This window comes from Apostichopus japonicus, chromosome 7 (assembly GCF_037975245.1).
Source record: "Apostichopus japonicus isolate 1M-3 chromosome 7, ASM3797524v1, whole genome shotgun sequence".
In the NCBI taxonomy this organism is placed as follows: domain Eukaryota; kingdom Metazoa; phylum Echinodermata; class Holothuroidea; order Aspidochirotida; family Stichopodidae; genus Apostichopus; species Apostichopus japonicus.
In genome coordinates, this window is record NC_092567.1 from 21,807,212 (window position 1) to 21,822,176 (window position 14,965).

A 14,965-nucleotide genomic window follows, 5' to 3' on the forward strand; every position below is an offset into this window, starting at 1 on the left:
ATTCTTCTTTCAGTAGGTGCCCGAAAAATTCTCAGCATGTTGCCCGAATTTTTACCCAAAATTTTGGTTGGGGGATGCAGCCGCCCAGCCCCCCCCCCCCCCGCCTCCTACGCCTACGATGAAAGATTGTTTTTACTTGAAGTTTTTAGTTTACTCAACCCCCGCGAAAAGTCGTACCACTCAAAATATTGCTCTTCAGATACGAACAATGCATGATTTCTCTGCCCAGTGCATTGACTTTTTCAAAGGTGGTAAAGTTTGGCCGTATCGGGGAAGCCCCGTTAGAAAATAGCGCGTGTGCGCTGCTTGTGTCGGAAAGACGTACTCTCTGCATAGCTGTCGATCGCTGCTCGTATTCTCTATTGCAATAACCTGGTTCGGACGCTTTCCAAGGTTTTCCAAGCCTGCCGCTATGCCCGGACTTAGCTCGTTGAAACGCGGGTTCAAATTGCAGGGCTTATCTGCGGTTACAATTTTAGCTCTAAAAAATAAAATACATATGGGGATTAAATCCAATATATGCACGGATTAATTAGAATATACACGAAAAAACATTTCCGCTCTTGCTGTGTACATTTACCAACGATAAATGTTTTGGCGGGCTCGCGAGATCGTTTCAAAAAGCGAAACTTTACACATGTACAACCATGGAGGTAAAACAGACACATGTATATTCGAATTAATACACAGATATATTATGCGGTGTTTGTCCCACATGGCTTACCATATACTTATGCTAGCTTATTAAAGCAAGACCGCGTTCGTGGGAACGGGGTACCTGGGCGCGAAAATGGAAGTACCGCGAACATACATATCAACAAAGTAATCTGCGGCCGGTTGCGAGAACAGGAACCAACACAAAATGTAACGAACTTTACTTAACGCAAGTTAATCTTAGTTTTACAATTATTACTACTATTAGGCCTAGGCTAGATGTTGTAACTTGTACTTTGTAGTTGTACTGTATGATAATAATGGTTAATGTTATTTTTTACGACTGTAACCTAGGTTATGCCTAGGCCCCAGTCAAGGTATACTGCCATGTTAGGACTAGACTAGCTAACATCTTTAAAGTTTAATTTAACTCTGTTTTTATGGGGTGGAAATAATGAATATTTACACAGCACACCCCAGCATTAATCGTATGGGGTTTTATAGGCAGTGGATATATAGCCATCAGACGGTTCCCGATTCCAGTTTACTATTTAGCCGTCACTTACGTCTGACATGCGCAGTTATCAATCTTGCAGACTGTGATTTTCCTGCGGTGCCAGCGGACAATCCAGTCCCCAAGTTATTTTGCCGTCCCACAAATTTTCTGGCTGTTTCTGCGCGTTACTACTATTTGACCGTCTTTGCATTTATTGGCAAACGGCGGGAATTTTGAAATAATTCATCTGTGATGTTTGATGAAGCATGTTTGTTTTCCGATTATGTGCGGTTTATTCCGTTATTTTCATTGCCAGTTTAATAGTTTAGATGGACACTATAATCCACACATTTTCCTGCATCAGTTGTCTTTATTTGTCTTTATCAGTCGTCTCAAATATTTCAGAAAACGAGTCAAAACTACCACCTACAGCTAAAGGTGCGCATGCTTAAAAATGGATCACAATCGTATCACAACTTCACTCATTCAAAGACAACATTCAAAATGGCGGCTAATCGCAAGATTGATAACTGCACATGTCAGACAGAAGTGACCGCTAAATAGTAAACTGGAATCATGAACCGTCTGATGGCTATATATCCACTGCCTTTAATATAAGTGCACCATCGCTTATGTTTGTGGTTGAAAAAAAGCCTACTTCTGAAATGATCAGAAAACTTCTTTAGGCCTAGGCTAGTTCGTGTACCGTAAAAACTGATTTTGTTGCAAAGGCAGGAAAATCCCAATTAATACTAGGCAAATATGGTAACCCTACTTTGGGAGCGCCTGTGGTCTAGGCCAGACTGCCAAAATTAATGTGTGTATTGATGGGATTGCCTTTTCCGTGTCTGTTCCAGTTCATCAAACATGGGGAAAGAGCAGATTGAAAGCCCTTTGGGAGAAGAAAAGGAGAATATTCCTAAAAATGAAGAGATGGAGCCAAACCCAAAGAAGATGAAGCAAGAAGAAGAAAGAGTGCATCATGATGAGAATCAATACTTGGACTTGATAAGGGAAATAGTCAACAAAGGAAAAATTAAAGGAGACAGAACTGGAACAGGCACCAAAAGTATTTTTGGATGCCAGAGTAGATATAATCTCAGGGGTAAGTCAATTCCATTCAAACCTAACTTAAGTACCCCATTTCTAGCTAGCTACCCCTTATATTCCACCTCCAGCATGCCTTGACATATAAGCTTTAAAGGGTATCTGGCATATACCTGTACACGCCATCGGTGGGCTACTTATTTGAGGAGGGCGTTGGTTAAGGCGGGAGCAACCGCAGCAAAATTAAAGAGCACTAAGTGACAGAATGTTCTGAAAGGCCTGAATGGTGCAGCTTCCTGGTGACGTCTTACAATATATGTTTGATGAACAATGAAGAAATACAAATAGTAATCTAGAATCAAAAAAGAAGATACAACGAAATTGAAGTAAGCTGCAAAACTGAGAGGGAAAGATGACTAAATTTGTGACATGTTAAGGGTTGCTCTTACAGTTTCCTAGAGTGGTGTCAGTTTAACCTTATTCAATTAAATCAGTGATCTTTTAGACCCTTTATTAGTTGTTTCTATGGAGCGGGCACTGCATGACACAAGTATAGGCAGGTACCAGTGTTTTGTCACAATTGCTGTAATTGCGTGTTGGTATTTTCTTTTGATAAATTGTTGTGATAGCCGAAGGCAAATGCAAGAGAACTCTCCCGAACCTAAATTAGACCTATGATGCAATATCTCCACCATCGTTTACAAATGTGTCAATATCTGTCATTTTCAGATCAATTTCCTTTATTAACAACTAAAAGTGTTTTCTGGAGGGGCGTAGCTGAGGAACTTTTGTGGTTCATTAAAGGATCAACATCAGCAAAGTCACTCACAGAAAAGAAGGTTCACATCTGGGATGCCAACGGTTCAAGAGAATTTTTAGATAAAAGGGGACTTTCCCATTATGAAGATGGTAAACACTTTTGTTATGGAAATCCATCCATTTCCAAAACTTTTTTTGGTGGTAGCAAGTAGCTGTGCATATGTGCAGTGTAATTTCTATAGCATACTGTATAAATAGATTTTAAGAATCTTTAGGAAATTTGATTTCTCTCACCTACCACTAAATATCACAGACCCACTGTAATGTTTACACAACATTCAAAGGAGGCACTTTATCCCCTACAACAACAATTTGAACAATATTGAGTATTTAGTACCTTATAACTACAACAACTACCAAAAAATGGTAAAACCAAACAACACAATAAAATAACACTCTAACACTTATGGAATGCACTTCTTAGCTTGTACATTTGAATTGCTAGTTGAGTATCTCATGTGTTTTTGCTTTGTGTTGGAAGGACTTTAATATGGAATTTTTTAACATCCATGTACTGGAATTTGCAAAACTTCAAAGGTATACCCTTGTAGAGGTAATCTAATATTGCCCTAACATCTGCGCCTTTCTGCCAACATTGCCACCATATGCACACCTGTCTGAACTTTCTGTATTTTATCCAGTCCCAAAACTCTTAAAGGGTGTGAAGACTCGCGCAAAAAGAAACGTCTAATGCGTCTAAAACGTCTAATTCGAATGAGATGTAACAGAAGTGTTAGACACCACCATCGATCCCAGAAAATACACACACAGCTTGCTATCCTCGGTAATTAGACACAAGTGTACAGTCAGTACATACAGCTGCGGTCAATACCCACAGCACAATGCACAAATGATACAGCGATGGACATCTCAGGTCCAGCTAAAGATAACAAGGTATCACGTTTCATTACTGTCTGTATTTTGTAGCGACAAGAGAAAAACTTCACGTGCAAGCAACGGAAAGTTAACTTTTCCAGAGCACGGCACACGGTTTGGGGCGAGTCTTCAATGCCTTTAAGCGAAAATAATGGTCATTATCTTTGTCTGATTCTCTCTGCTTTGAATGTCGCAGGAGAACTTGGTCCAGTGTATGGATTCCAGTGGCGCCACTTTGGTGCAGAGTACCGAGGACTGGATCACGACTACACTGGCAAGGGTGTAGACCAATTACGAGAGGTGATAGAGACAATAAAAACCAACCCAGATGACAGAAGGATAATACTAACAGCATGGAACCCTACAGGTACTTAGCATAGATATGTAGAGGCATGCCAATTGGCATAGCTGGCCTGCATTAGAATTTAACTCCACCGGAACTTGTCAAACCCTTCCGCTCAGATTGGGAGACCCCTCAGGGCGTTGGGGTAGCCTTGAAATCTATTGTTCTAAGACACAACGTTACTTTCACTTGTTATCACAACACCTTCAAGATTTCCATTTATCTTTTAACTACGTTTTTGTCTGCTTTTGCAGCAATTGAAGTTGTTTCTTTAATAGCTCTATGAGAGCTCGCTAGTCGGTGTCAGAGAACACGCTAGCAGATTTAATACATGGAGTAGAACAAAAACCAACGTGTCTATTCCATTCTTGTCATCACCGGCAGAGACCTGGAACTCCCATCACCCCACCCCCCAGGAATGTCACCACCGAACATCCTTTCCCCCGGCGTTACAAATACAGGTATAAACTAAATTAGAATATGGGAATGTTCAAGGTATTCATCATGTTAGATTTAACATTAACGGTATTGTGGTACTGGGATATTGTTGAACTGAGTTGATTTCGCTGGAAATTTGTTTGCATCCATAGGTGAATAGTGTAGTTTTGTGCGGCAAAGATATTAATTTCTCAAAATTTGGTGATGTTTGTGACATTTGTCATCAGGGCAATTGAGTTTGAAATGCTATCCCCTCCCCCCCCCGCTATTCTTTATATCATTTAAATCATTTATCCATAGAAGTAAGTCATATTTTGAAGAAAAAAAAGTTGCATTTTGATGAAATTCTCAGTAATTTTCACTTTGATGAAATTCTAAATAAAGATAACATTTTGAAGAATTTAAACACAAGGAGAAGATTTATAGTTGATGAAATTTAAGTCTACTGAAGTATATCTACCGTAATGACATGTCAAGACCCTCAAGTGTTTCAGTTACTTGTTTAAATTTGCTTTAACTTGGCTTACTCTCTGATATTTTATTCGCTACAGATTTACCCAAAATGGCGTTACCACCTTGCCATGCATTTGCACAGTTTTATGTTTGTGACGGTGAACTCTCCTGTCAGCTCTACCAGAGATCAGCAGACATGGTGAGAAAGCGAAATGAATTACTTTCATTTTTAGTCGGCTGAAAAACAATATTTTATTCGCTACAGATTTACCCAAAATGGCGTTACCACCTTGCCATGCATTTGCACAGTTTTATGTTTGTGACGGTGAACTCTCCTGTCAGCTCTACCAGAGATCAGCAGACATGGTGAGAAAGCGAAATGAATTACTTTCATTTTTAGTCGGCTGAAAAACAATATTTTATTCGCTACAGATTTACCCAAAATGGCGTTACCACCTTGCCATGCATTTGCACAGTTTTATGTTTGTGATGGTGAACTCTCCTGTCAGCTCTACCAGAGATCAGCAGACATGGTGAGAAATCGAAATGAATTACTTTCATTTTGAGTCGGCTGAAAACCAATATTTTATTCCCTACAGATTTACCCAAAATGGCGTTACCACCTTGCCATGCATTTGCACAGTTTTATGTTTGTGACGGTGAACTCTCCTGTCAGCTCTACGATGGTGAGAAATCGGAACGAATCACTTTCATTTTGAGTTGGCTGAAAAGAGATATTTTATTTTGGTACAGATTTACCCAAAATGGCGTTACCACCTTGCCATGCATTTGCACATGTTTATGTTTGTGACGGTGAACTCTCCTGTCAGCTCTACGATGGTGAGAAATCGGAATGAATCACTTTCATTTTGAGTTGGCTGAAAAGCGATATTTTATTCGCTACAGATTTACCCAAAATGGCGTTACCACCTTGCCATGCATTTGCAAAATTTTATGTTTGTGACGGTGAACTCTCCTGTCAGCTCTACGATGGTGAGAAATCGGAACAAATCACTTTCATTTTTAGTCGGCTGAAAAGCGACCTGACTCGTAATTTTCAAGTTGGCAGCCCGAACTTCCTGTTCTTTTCTGTATTTTCTCAGCTGTATTTTGTTGGATCTTCGCCAGAACACAAAGCGGTGTTACCCCACAGGGCAATTAAAAGGAAAGAAAAGTTACTTCTGAGCATGTTAATTAATTCCACCCAGTTGGGACAATTCTTATCTATACTGTAATGTCATGTCCCGCTTCAGAACACTCGTAGTGTCAGTATGAGCAGTATGAATATCATGTTTCTATCAGATCAAGGTTAGGAACTGTACATACTGTCATTATGAGTTCTTTGGAGCATGACATGGGAGCACAGTACAGAGTGGTATTAGCACTAGGAAATTGTCCCAGCTGGCTGATTTATTCCCTTCAATACGGAATCAAGAAGGATGAAATTCTGAGATAAAACCTTTAAAGTTTCGTAAATGAAATTATGAAACGTTATATTACATGTATGGGAAGCAAAACATTACAAAGAAGAAATATTTTGCTTCTCATTGTTGTGAAAGTCTCGATCGTTTATATTTGAATAGTATTATTGTACGTTTTGTCTCTGCGGCTGCACCTGTATGTATTGATATCGTTATGTACCATTAAAACTGAAGATAAGAAGTATTAAATTGTTAGGCAATGATTGAGTTGTATTGTAATATTAAAGAACTCACAAAATTATCATGTCTATTTGTATAAATGTCAAATGAGTCAATAAAAGAGATGAAAAAAAAAGAAAAAAAGATTACATATATATGGGACATTGATCTGTATTGAATGAAACAAGTTGCTACTTTAGAGCAGCAAAATGATTGTAACCATATGTAGCTATTTTAGAAATGAGGGGAATCCAATTATGTGTGAATACTAGAATGGCTTGATGAGAGTATTACACAAAGTAAACAATGCATCACTAATTACAGACTTCTTAAGGACTCATAGTACTTATTACTGTATATTCTGTTTGGGGAAAGACTATACACTAATACTCAATATACTTTCTGTTCCGAAAATGAGTTGTCATAACCTTTTAAACTAAAACTTAAAAAAAATTAGTTATGTTAAATGTTTTGGATGGACAGCAGATGAGCAGCAACTGCCAAGTTCGGTCAAAGTTGGTGGTGGATATGTGGGCCCGTGTAGGGGGATGGTACAAATGGGGTATACAGGTATTTTTGGAGGGTGAGAAGGAACTTGTGAGTACATGTTTTATGACATATTTATGTTCTGTGTTTTGTTTCCCTTCCAACAGGGGTTGGGCGTTCCTTTCAACATTGCCAGTTACGCCTTGCTCACCTACATGATCGCACACGTTACTGGTCTGAAACCGGGAGACTTCATCCACACTCTTGGTGATGCTCATGTCTACCTTAACCACATAGAACCATTAAAGAAACAGGTTAGTCGTTTATCCTTTCAGACCTTGCAAGAAAAATGTTGAAAGCGCTGAACCAAAATGTCTCGGTATGAGGGTGTGGCAGTCTAGACATTCAAAACATTCAATTTGTTAGTAATCTATGGTAACTCTGTGTCATTGATTTCTTAGGTTGCAGGAATGGGGGGGGGGGATGTGGTTAAGGGAGTTAGGGTAAACTCCTTTTATGTCAAACTGGAGTAGCATACTTGTATGCAATGGTCACAAATTGATAAAACTGCATTGAACCAAAATTTGGGTGTTCCAAAATTAATACAGTCCAAATTCCACAATAAAAAGTTCAAAAGGTATTATGATACATGATGGAAACTCTTCGGATATCAGAATTTTTAAAAGGTCCAAATTTTATACTGTGCTCTATTTAATTTTACAACCAATCTCCTTTCTAGGCCGAAGTTCTTTGTGCAGTGCAGACTTGAAAAAACACTGGAAAGTCATTACGATTTTTATCTTTGCTTTGATGTGTTCTCTCTTCAGTTGGAGCGGAGTCCAAAACCATTCCCGAAACTTGTCATCAAACGTAAGGTGGAGAATATCGATGACTTTAAAATGGAGGACTTTGAGATTGTTGGATACAAGCCTTATCCTAAAATCAAAATGGAAATGTCCGTGTGAGCTGGTCGCCTAGTAACATAGAAGAATGTCATCAAGAAGAATAAAAATAGTAAAAACAAAAAAAGTAAAGTATAATAAATATACTTTAGAAAGATTCAAGGTCAGAAAGCAGACCTAAGGTACCATTGCAAGTGGAGTGGGCCAATCTCAGTATTTTCTTTTCAAGATTTAATTGTAGACTACTTCTACTACTGATTCAAGTGGAAGATGTCATAATAATAAGTAATATTTATATAGCGCATAATCAGCAAAGCCGCTCAAACCGCTTTACAAATGTAAAACCTAAAAGCAAATACTAACAAACACCAAAATAATAAATATATAGAACCAATAAGGCAAAAAATGTAAAACAACAATATAAAAAACACCCTTACTAAACGATACTAAAAAAAAATTAAAACTTAAAATTAAAAAAAAAGCCCAAACGCAATAGTCCAAAACAAATTCAGAAGTTAGTAAATAGTAAAACAGATTAAATCGTAGTCAATGTTTAAATATAAATAAGTATGGGAAACTATAGTACAGTAAGACAATTAAATTGTAAAAGCCTAAAACAGATAGTTATAAACACCCAACACTAAACGATAAAAAATAGACCCCTAAACGTAGTAAATAAATGAAAAATAAATAAAAAATAAATTAGAAACAAATGTTAAGAATTAAGTTAATAGTTCCAAACGTAGTATCTATGCATAATAAAAGTTTAAACACATTCAATTACACAGTTAAAGCGAGTCTAAACTAATATGTTTTCAAAGCAGTTTTAAAAGTGGTAAGAGGTCTGCATACACGCACAGAGTTCGGTAAGGCTTCCATAATCTGGGACCGCTGACTGAGAAGGCTCTGTCGCCGGTCTTGCATCTTGTTCTCTTCTCCTTGAGCAATTCCTGCGATGATGACCTGAGGTTCTGCTAGGTTTGTACGGTGTAAGGAGACAAGACAGGTATTAGGGGGCGAGACCGTGCAGAGATTTGTAAGTGAGTAGGTTAATTGGTAGCCAATGCAGTGGTTCCAGTAGTGGTGTGACATGGTCTCTTTTCGTTTCCTTACAAACTATACGAGCAGCATTTTTTTGCACCATTTCCAGCTTGTGAGTTGGGGAGTCCAAACAGCAGGCTATTTACATAAATCTAGTTGGGACGTGATGATAGCGTTGACCAATGTAGCAGTGGCCTCACGAGTCAGGAATGGGCGGATATGTGATATCTGGCGGAGATGCGAGTAGCACGTCCTAACAACACTGTTAATATGGGGGATCATAATTCCTAGTCTAAAACGGCTCCTATGTTACGGGCTGATACAATTGCAGCAACCTTAAATATCATTTAGTGTTTGTAGTCAAATGGTAGACAAATTAGCACAACTTCAGGTAAGTCGTGTAGTCAGTAAGTAGTAAACTATGTGTCATTTACCATTCCAGGTCAAATAAAAGGCTTCTTCCAGGTAAAATAGGCCATGCCCAAGTAACATAGCTGTAGATCTCATAATTCATTTACTGCTTCGTAGTCAAATGGTAGACAAATTAGCAAAACTTCAGGTAAGTCGTGGAGTCGGTAAGTAGTAAACTATGTATCATTTAAAGGCTTCTTCCAGGTCAAATAGGCCATGCCCAAGGAGCATAGCTGTAGATCTCATAATTCATTTACTGCTTCGTAGTCAAATGGTAGACAAATTAGCACAACTTCAGGTAAGTCGTGGAGTCGGTAAGTAGTAAACTATGTGTCATTTACCATTCCAGGTCAAATAAAAGGCTTCTTCCAGGTAAAATAGGCCATGCCCAAGTAGCATAGCTGTAGATCTCATAATTCATTTACTGCTTCGTAGTCAAATGGTAGACAAATTAGCAAAACTTCAGGTAAGTCGTGGAGTCGGTAAGTAGTAAACTATGTGTCATTTAAAGGCTTCTTCCAGGTCAAATAGGCCATGCCCAAGTAATATAGCTGTAGACTTCATAATTAATGTAATATTTCGTATTCAAATTGTAAGACAGTTGTCACATCTTCAGGGATGCCCTTAGGTCGCCACTATTTAATACAGTTCAAAGGTCAAACGGTGGATTTTTTCAAGGTCAAATGAAATAATAACCAAGGTCAGGTAGCAGGCTTACATATTACCATTTGGAGGTCAAATAGTAGATTGTAGTCACAACTTCAGGTAAGTTTTAAGAGGGTTTATCTCAAAGTCAAATGATAGAATTTTTCCAGGTTAAATAGGAAGCTCAAATGGCATCCTGTTCAAAGCCAAGTAGTAGAATATTAGTTGAATAATTGACTGTTTTGACATGTTCACGTAGGTTAAAGACATGAGGTTGAGACAATTATGTTCTGTTTTGTTATGTTTATATATACGATGTACAACTGTGTACATGAAGATGCATGTATTGTATTCCATGACAACCGGGGGAGAAAATCAGTAAGTTAAAACTTTAGTTAAAAATTAAAAAAAATTTTTTTTTTTTTTTTTTTAAACTTAAAAATTTAACTAATACCACAAGATAATATCAGATAAGTCTCACTTTCCACCATTAAGTTTACGAAGCGTCATTAAGTGATCTAAATAAACCCAATTTTGTGCAAATTAAAACAAGCAAATGATGTAATGATATGCTGGCAAATTTAATTTAAGCTTGTAAATGCTCATATCAATGTAACAATTACTCGGTGGACTTTCATGGCACTGTGCTTGGCACATCTTCAATTTACGCTGCCTGAATAAGTCGTGAATAAGAATGATGGTCCAAGTACAAGCTTTAAGAATGATGGAAAATAAGAAAATACAGTGCCAACTATTAACAAGAAAATGGTTAGCTGTCAATAATGTTCACTTATTGTTTATAGCTTTTTTTCTTGTGTGATATTGGTTTTCTCTGCATTCCTTCTTCAATGCAACCGCTTGCTAGTCTTAATGGCATTTTGACCCATGGCCCAGCAGACTTGGGGCTTTCGCCTTAGCATCTTGTCTATGCTTTCTGTGCCCTCAGAACCTATTCCATCCATACCCTGTACCCTATATCTCATGTGGTCATACCCCAACATAAAATAGAACAATATAGTTAACAAGTGCCCTCACGTTGCAAAACATTTATGTATGATATGTACAGAAGGTTCTTTTTGCTGGAACATTTGATGTAACTGTGTGATTAACTCCCTATCCCATACCCCCCCCCCCCTCCCTGCCTATCAGTGAAGTCCAAGTCATGTGACCTACTGCCCAGCTCGAACCCTCAAATAGTCTATCGTGTGTATCCGCATTCCTGAACTTCAATCGCTCTCACCCTTACCTTGTGTGCGTGTATACCCACTGACCCTATTCAAGTGTGCACAACGCTAACCCCAATCACCTATGTACAAACACATACAGAGAGCCTACTGATGCTTCCACCTTATGCTCAGTGACCCTATTTATATATGATTTGAGTCCTGTCCCGGCCAAACCCTAATCATGTTTGCAACCCCACTCCATCTTTGCCTGCCTCGCATTCTCAGCCCAAAAAGTGCATACAACTGATGTGATTCTCCCGCGGTGGATATCAGCAAACCCATATTGCTTGTATACCCGCATAGCCTAATTGCGTGCGAACAACCCCTGATTTAAATAGCACATATGCGTACTCAAAGAGATATAATGGTGTAAATGTCATAACTTACCAAATGACATTTTGTCGCAAAGTTTGTAATTTGACACCAATATTATTGTCGTCAGAGCCGTATTTACGGCCCTGGTTTTCGTTAGAGTTCCTCTATAAAGGTACTCTACAGCGCCCTCAATTACCTTTGTAGTATCGCTAGTTCGAAATGACAAGACGAGGTATACCTCAATCGCATGATTTATTTAACATAACAGGCCAAATGGCAAGGAAGGGCACATGCCCGATGGCAACACTGATCTGTTAGTGTACAGATCAGTGCATGGAAAGCCCATCCATAGTAAACCCCAGCACAGGAATACACAAAAAAAAAACATATATAGATACAAAAATAATAATAAATGGATGGTTCCTATAATTTGTAATTTACTGTTTACTATATAAAGTTCATTCGCAACGGACCGGCGCAGTGGACGGAGTCATACCATTGCGGTGCAGTCGTGTATCCAGGATTTTCTAATCTGGGGGGCGGGAATTACTATCTAAGCGTAGCGCCACCATCGGTTGGCGCGCAGCGTTCAAGAAAATTTCTGGTTTTGATACCCCTTCAGATCACCGGAAATGGCACTTCTCAGGCTTGAAAATGACGAAACAGATGTACACTTTTGCCTGAGAACTGAACCAAGTATTTCCCAATAGTTTTTTTACATCCATAACCTTTTTGAAGATTGTCACCAGTCATACATCATGTTCGACCTCATCGCATATCCTGTGGAGCATTGCTTTTGAAGGTGATTCTACGTCGCGGCCCACAATACCCGTCAGCCCCACTTTTCAAGGTTTTAAGCCCATTATTTGTTCAGAATATTACTTAAAAACATACCCATAATGTTGCACAAAATTTCATCTAGGGACAACCAATAAAGTAAAACCTCCTTCAACCCCTAACAGACCGGTCACAATTGCACGAGTAGAGGGAGATATGATGAAGAATGTTGGTCAGGGAATTTTCGAAATTTCAGACACAGTTAATTTATTGGTGTACAAATATTAAAACCTCTTATAACGGCTACTTTAAAACTTCGTTGAAGGAAATGAAATAATACCAGATATTTTCGAAACCGAACACTACACACATTGGCGTATGAGTGCAGCCCCCCCCCCTCCCCAACCAAATATTTTTGTGAAACTTCGGGCAATATGCTGAGAATTTTTCGGGCACCTACTGAAAGCGAAATAAATTGCAATGATGTAGCTACAGGAAATCAATAGATTCAAAATAAAACTCCTTGGTAATTAAAATAAAGTTCTAAGCTTGTCCATCTAATTCGCCATTACTAATGTAAAAGAGAGTTTTGACATAATCTGGAAATGAATTAGAGATATCTGGAAATGAATGAATGATATCTGAAAATGAATTAGAGATATCTGGAAATGAATTAGAGATATCTGTAATTATTGAATAAAAGTTAAAATGGCGTTCCATACACGCGGAGCGCGCGAACAATTTTGGTTATATTTTTCGGGCAAGTCATTATACAGCCCCCCCCCCCCCCCCCGCCCCAAATCAAATTGGGCTCTTTCGCCTATGGTTACGGCACTAGGTTTGGGATAACAATTAACATTCAGGTCAGAGTGTATAACATTTTATCTCTACATGGCAGTGTTGCATCGAAGGACAAAGGTCTAGTGCAGTTCGCATATAGATCCTGGCCAAATACCGACATATGCGTCATGTTCCCCGACGATTCGGTCGAGTTCGAGACCAAGCCACAGTTGGTTTCGTAGCACAATCGTCCATATACACACACACACTCGTTATGATAGACCATATATAGTATATATACCGTATATATATATATATATATATATATATATATATATATACTACATATATATATTTGAAAATGATGTAATGAGTTGGAAAATCAAGAACAGTGAAAACACTTCCAGGCCCCACCGGGATTCGAACCCGGGCCTCCCGCTTTGTACGCGGACACCCTAACCACTAGGCTATGAACGCTGATTGTATGTCCAGAGGTTCGAAGCCGGTCAGGAAGGTCGTAATTCCACTGTAGGCGTTTGTCACCTGTATCGAACAATACTAGTTCTGTTTTTAATTTTTACATATTTTGCCCAACTCTAGAGATCAAACTTGATGCTAACCAACTCGAAATCATTTGTGATTCCTAAAGCCGGATCTCGAAAGAGATACTTTGAACATACTTTATGTTAATGGAAATGGAGGTAAACGACAAAGGCAAATGAATATATATAATTGAAAATCGTAATGAGTTGGAAAATCAAGAGCAGTGAAAAAACTTCCAGCCTCCACCGGGATTCGAACTGGGCCTCCTGCTCTGTACGCGGACACCCTATATACATATATACATTAGTGAGAAAGGGAAAATGGAAACGTTAAAAATGGAGTTGTCGGTTGAGGGTGAGGCGCACGCCCCTTCCAAAATCCTCGATCCGTCACTGGCTACCCTGTGTATATTGAAACGGCTTCAGTTATCTTTCTATATAAATCTACAGAGGTAAAAAGCACAGCACTCAAGCGCATTCTCACACAAAAACTTTCCCTGTGGTTTCTATCCGTAAATTACACCAAAACCCTGTAACCACGGTATATGCGATTTTCCTCAAATCATTTTTGCGCAGAAAACCAATAACCGCATTTACTCCACTCCGTTAATCATTTTATCTCTTCTCAATACTGTCCTTCGTTGTCATTCGGTGTCATTCGTTGTCATTCGCCTTCATTCGCTGTCATTCGCAAATGATAATTAACCCTGTACAAAGTCAATTGTCATTCGGTCATTCGCTGTCATTCGTTTTAGTTTGTCCCCTCTTTTTCGCTTTTTTTCTCTCCTCTTTTTCTTACCCGGGGCGCGCGCCCCAACACCCCCACCCCCATGGATACGCGCCTGCGGTGCTAGAACGAACTGGCGAGTAATAATATCGTTTCAATTTGTTTACTGCCAAAAGTACGCAATTTGTTATATATTTTGTTATTAATTTATTATTTATTTATCGGAACGTGTAACATTCAATGAATCCAGGGATTTCTCATCCTCTTACAATGCACAGAAAAATATCTGCGTAGCAGAACTCTATTGATGGGAAAGGTGCACAATAATGTATAGTGTTGGTCGTTAT

The 14,965-nt window shown here is 38.7% G+C and overlaps 1 protein-coding gene across 3 annotated transcripts; it reads left to right on the forward strand.

Moving 5' to 3' along the window:
- Positions 1-706: 706 nt before the first annotated feature.
- LOC139969740 (thymidylate synthase-like) lies at positions 707-11,019 on the forward strand. 3 transcript variants are annotated; one of them, XM_071974952.1, is made up of 7 exons: positions 707-864; positions 2,008-2,255; positions 2,927-3,106; positions 4,089-4,259; positions 5,225-5,325; positions 7,420-7,566; positions 8,080-11,019. In XM_071974952.1, exons 2-7 carry the CDS (start codon positions 2,018-2,020, stop codon positions 8,215-8,217), a joined length of 975 nt encoding a protein of 324 aa, XP_071831053.1. In that variant the 5' UTR covers positions 707-864; positions 2,008-2,017; the 3' UTR covers positions 8,218-11,019. The 3 variants fall into 3 exon arrangements, with proteins under 3 accessions (XP_071831053.1, XP_071831051.1, XP_071831052.1); XM_071974950.1 differs by lacking the exons at positions 5,225-5,325; positions 7,420-7,566; positions 8,080-11,019 and adding an exon at positions 5,726-5,952; XM_071974951.1 differs by lacking the exons at positions 5,225-5,325; positions 7,420-7,566; positions 8,080-11,019 and adding an exon at positions 5,726-5,952 and having other exon boundaries at positions 793-883.
- Positions 11,020-14,965: the final 3,946 nt, after the last annotated feature.

Coding starts and splice junctions, on each gene's coding strand:
- LOC139969740 (XM_071974952.1), top strand. CDS start 2,018: ATGGGGAAAGAGCAGATTGAAAGCCCTTTGGGAGAAGAAAAGGAGAAT. Junction 4,260..5,224: donor AACAGCATGGAACCCTACAG/GTACTTAGCATA, acceptor TATTCGCTACAG/ATTTACCCAAAATGGCGTTA. Junction 7,567..8,079: donor TAGAACCATTAAAGAAACAG/GTTAGTCGTTTA, acceptor TTCTCTCTTCAG/TTGGAGCGGAGTCCAAAACC.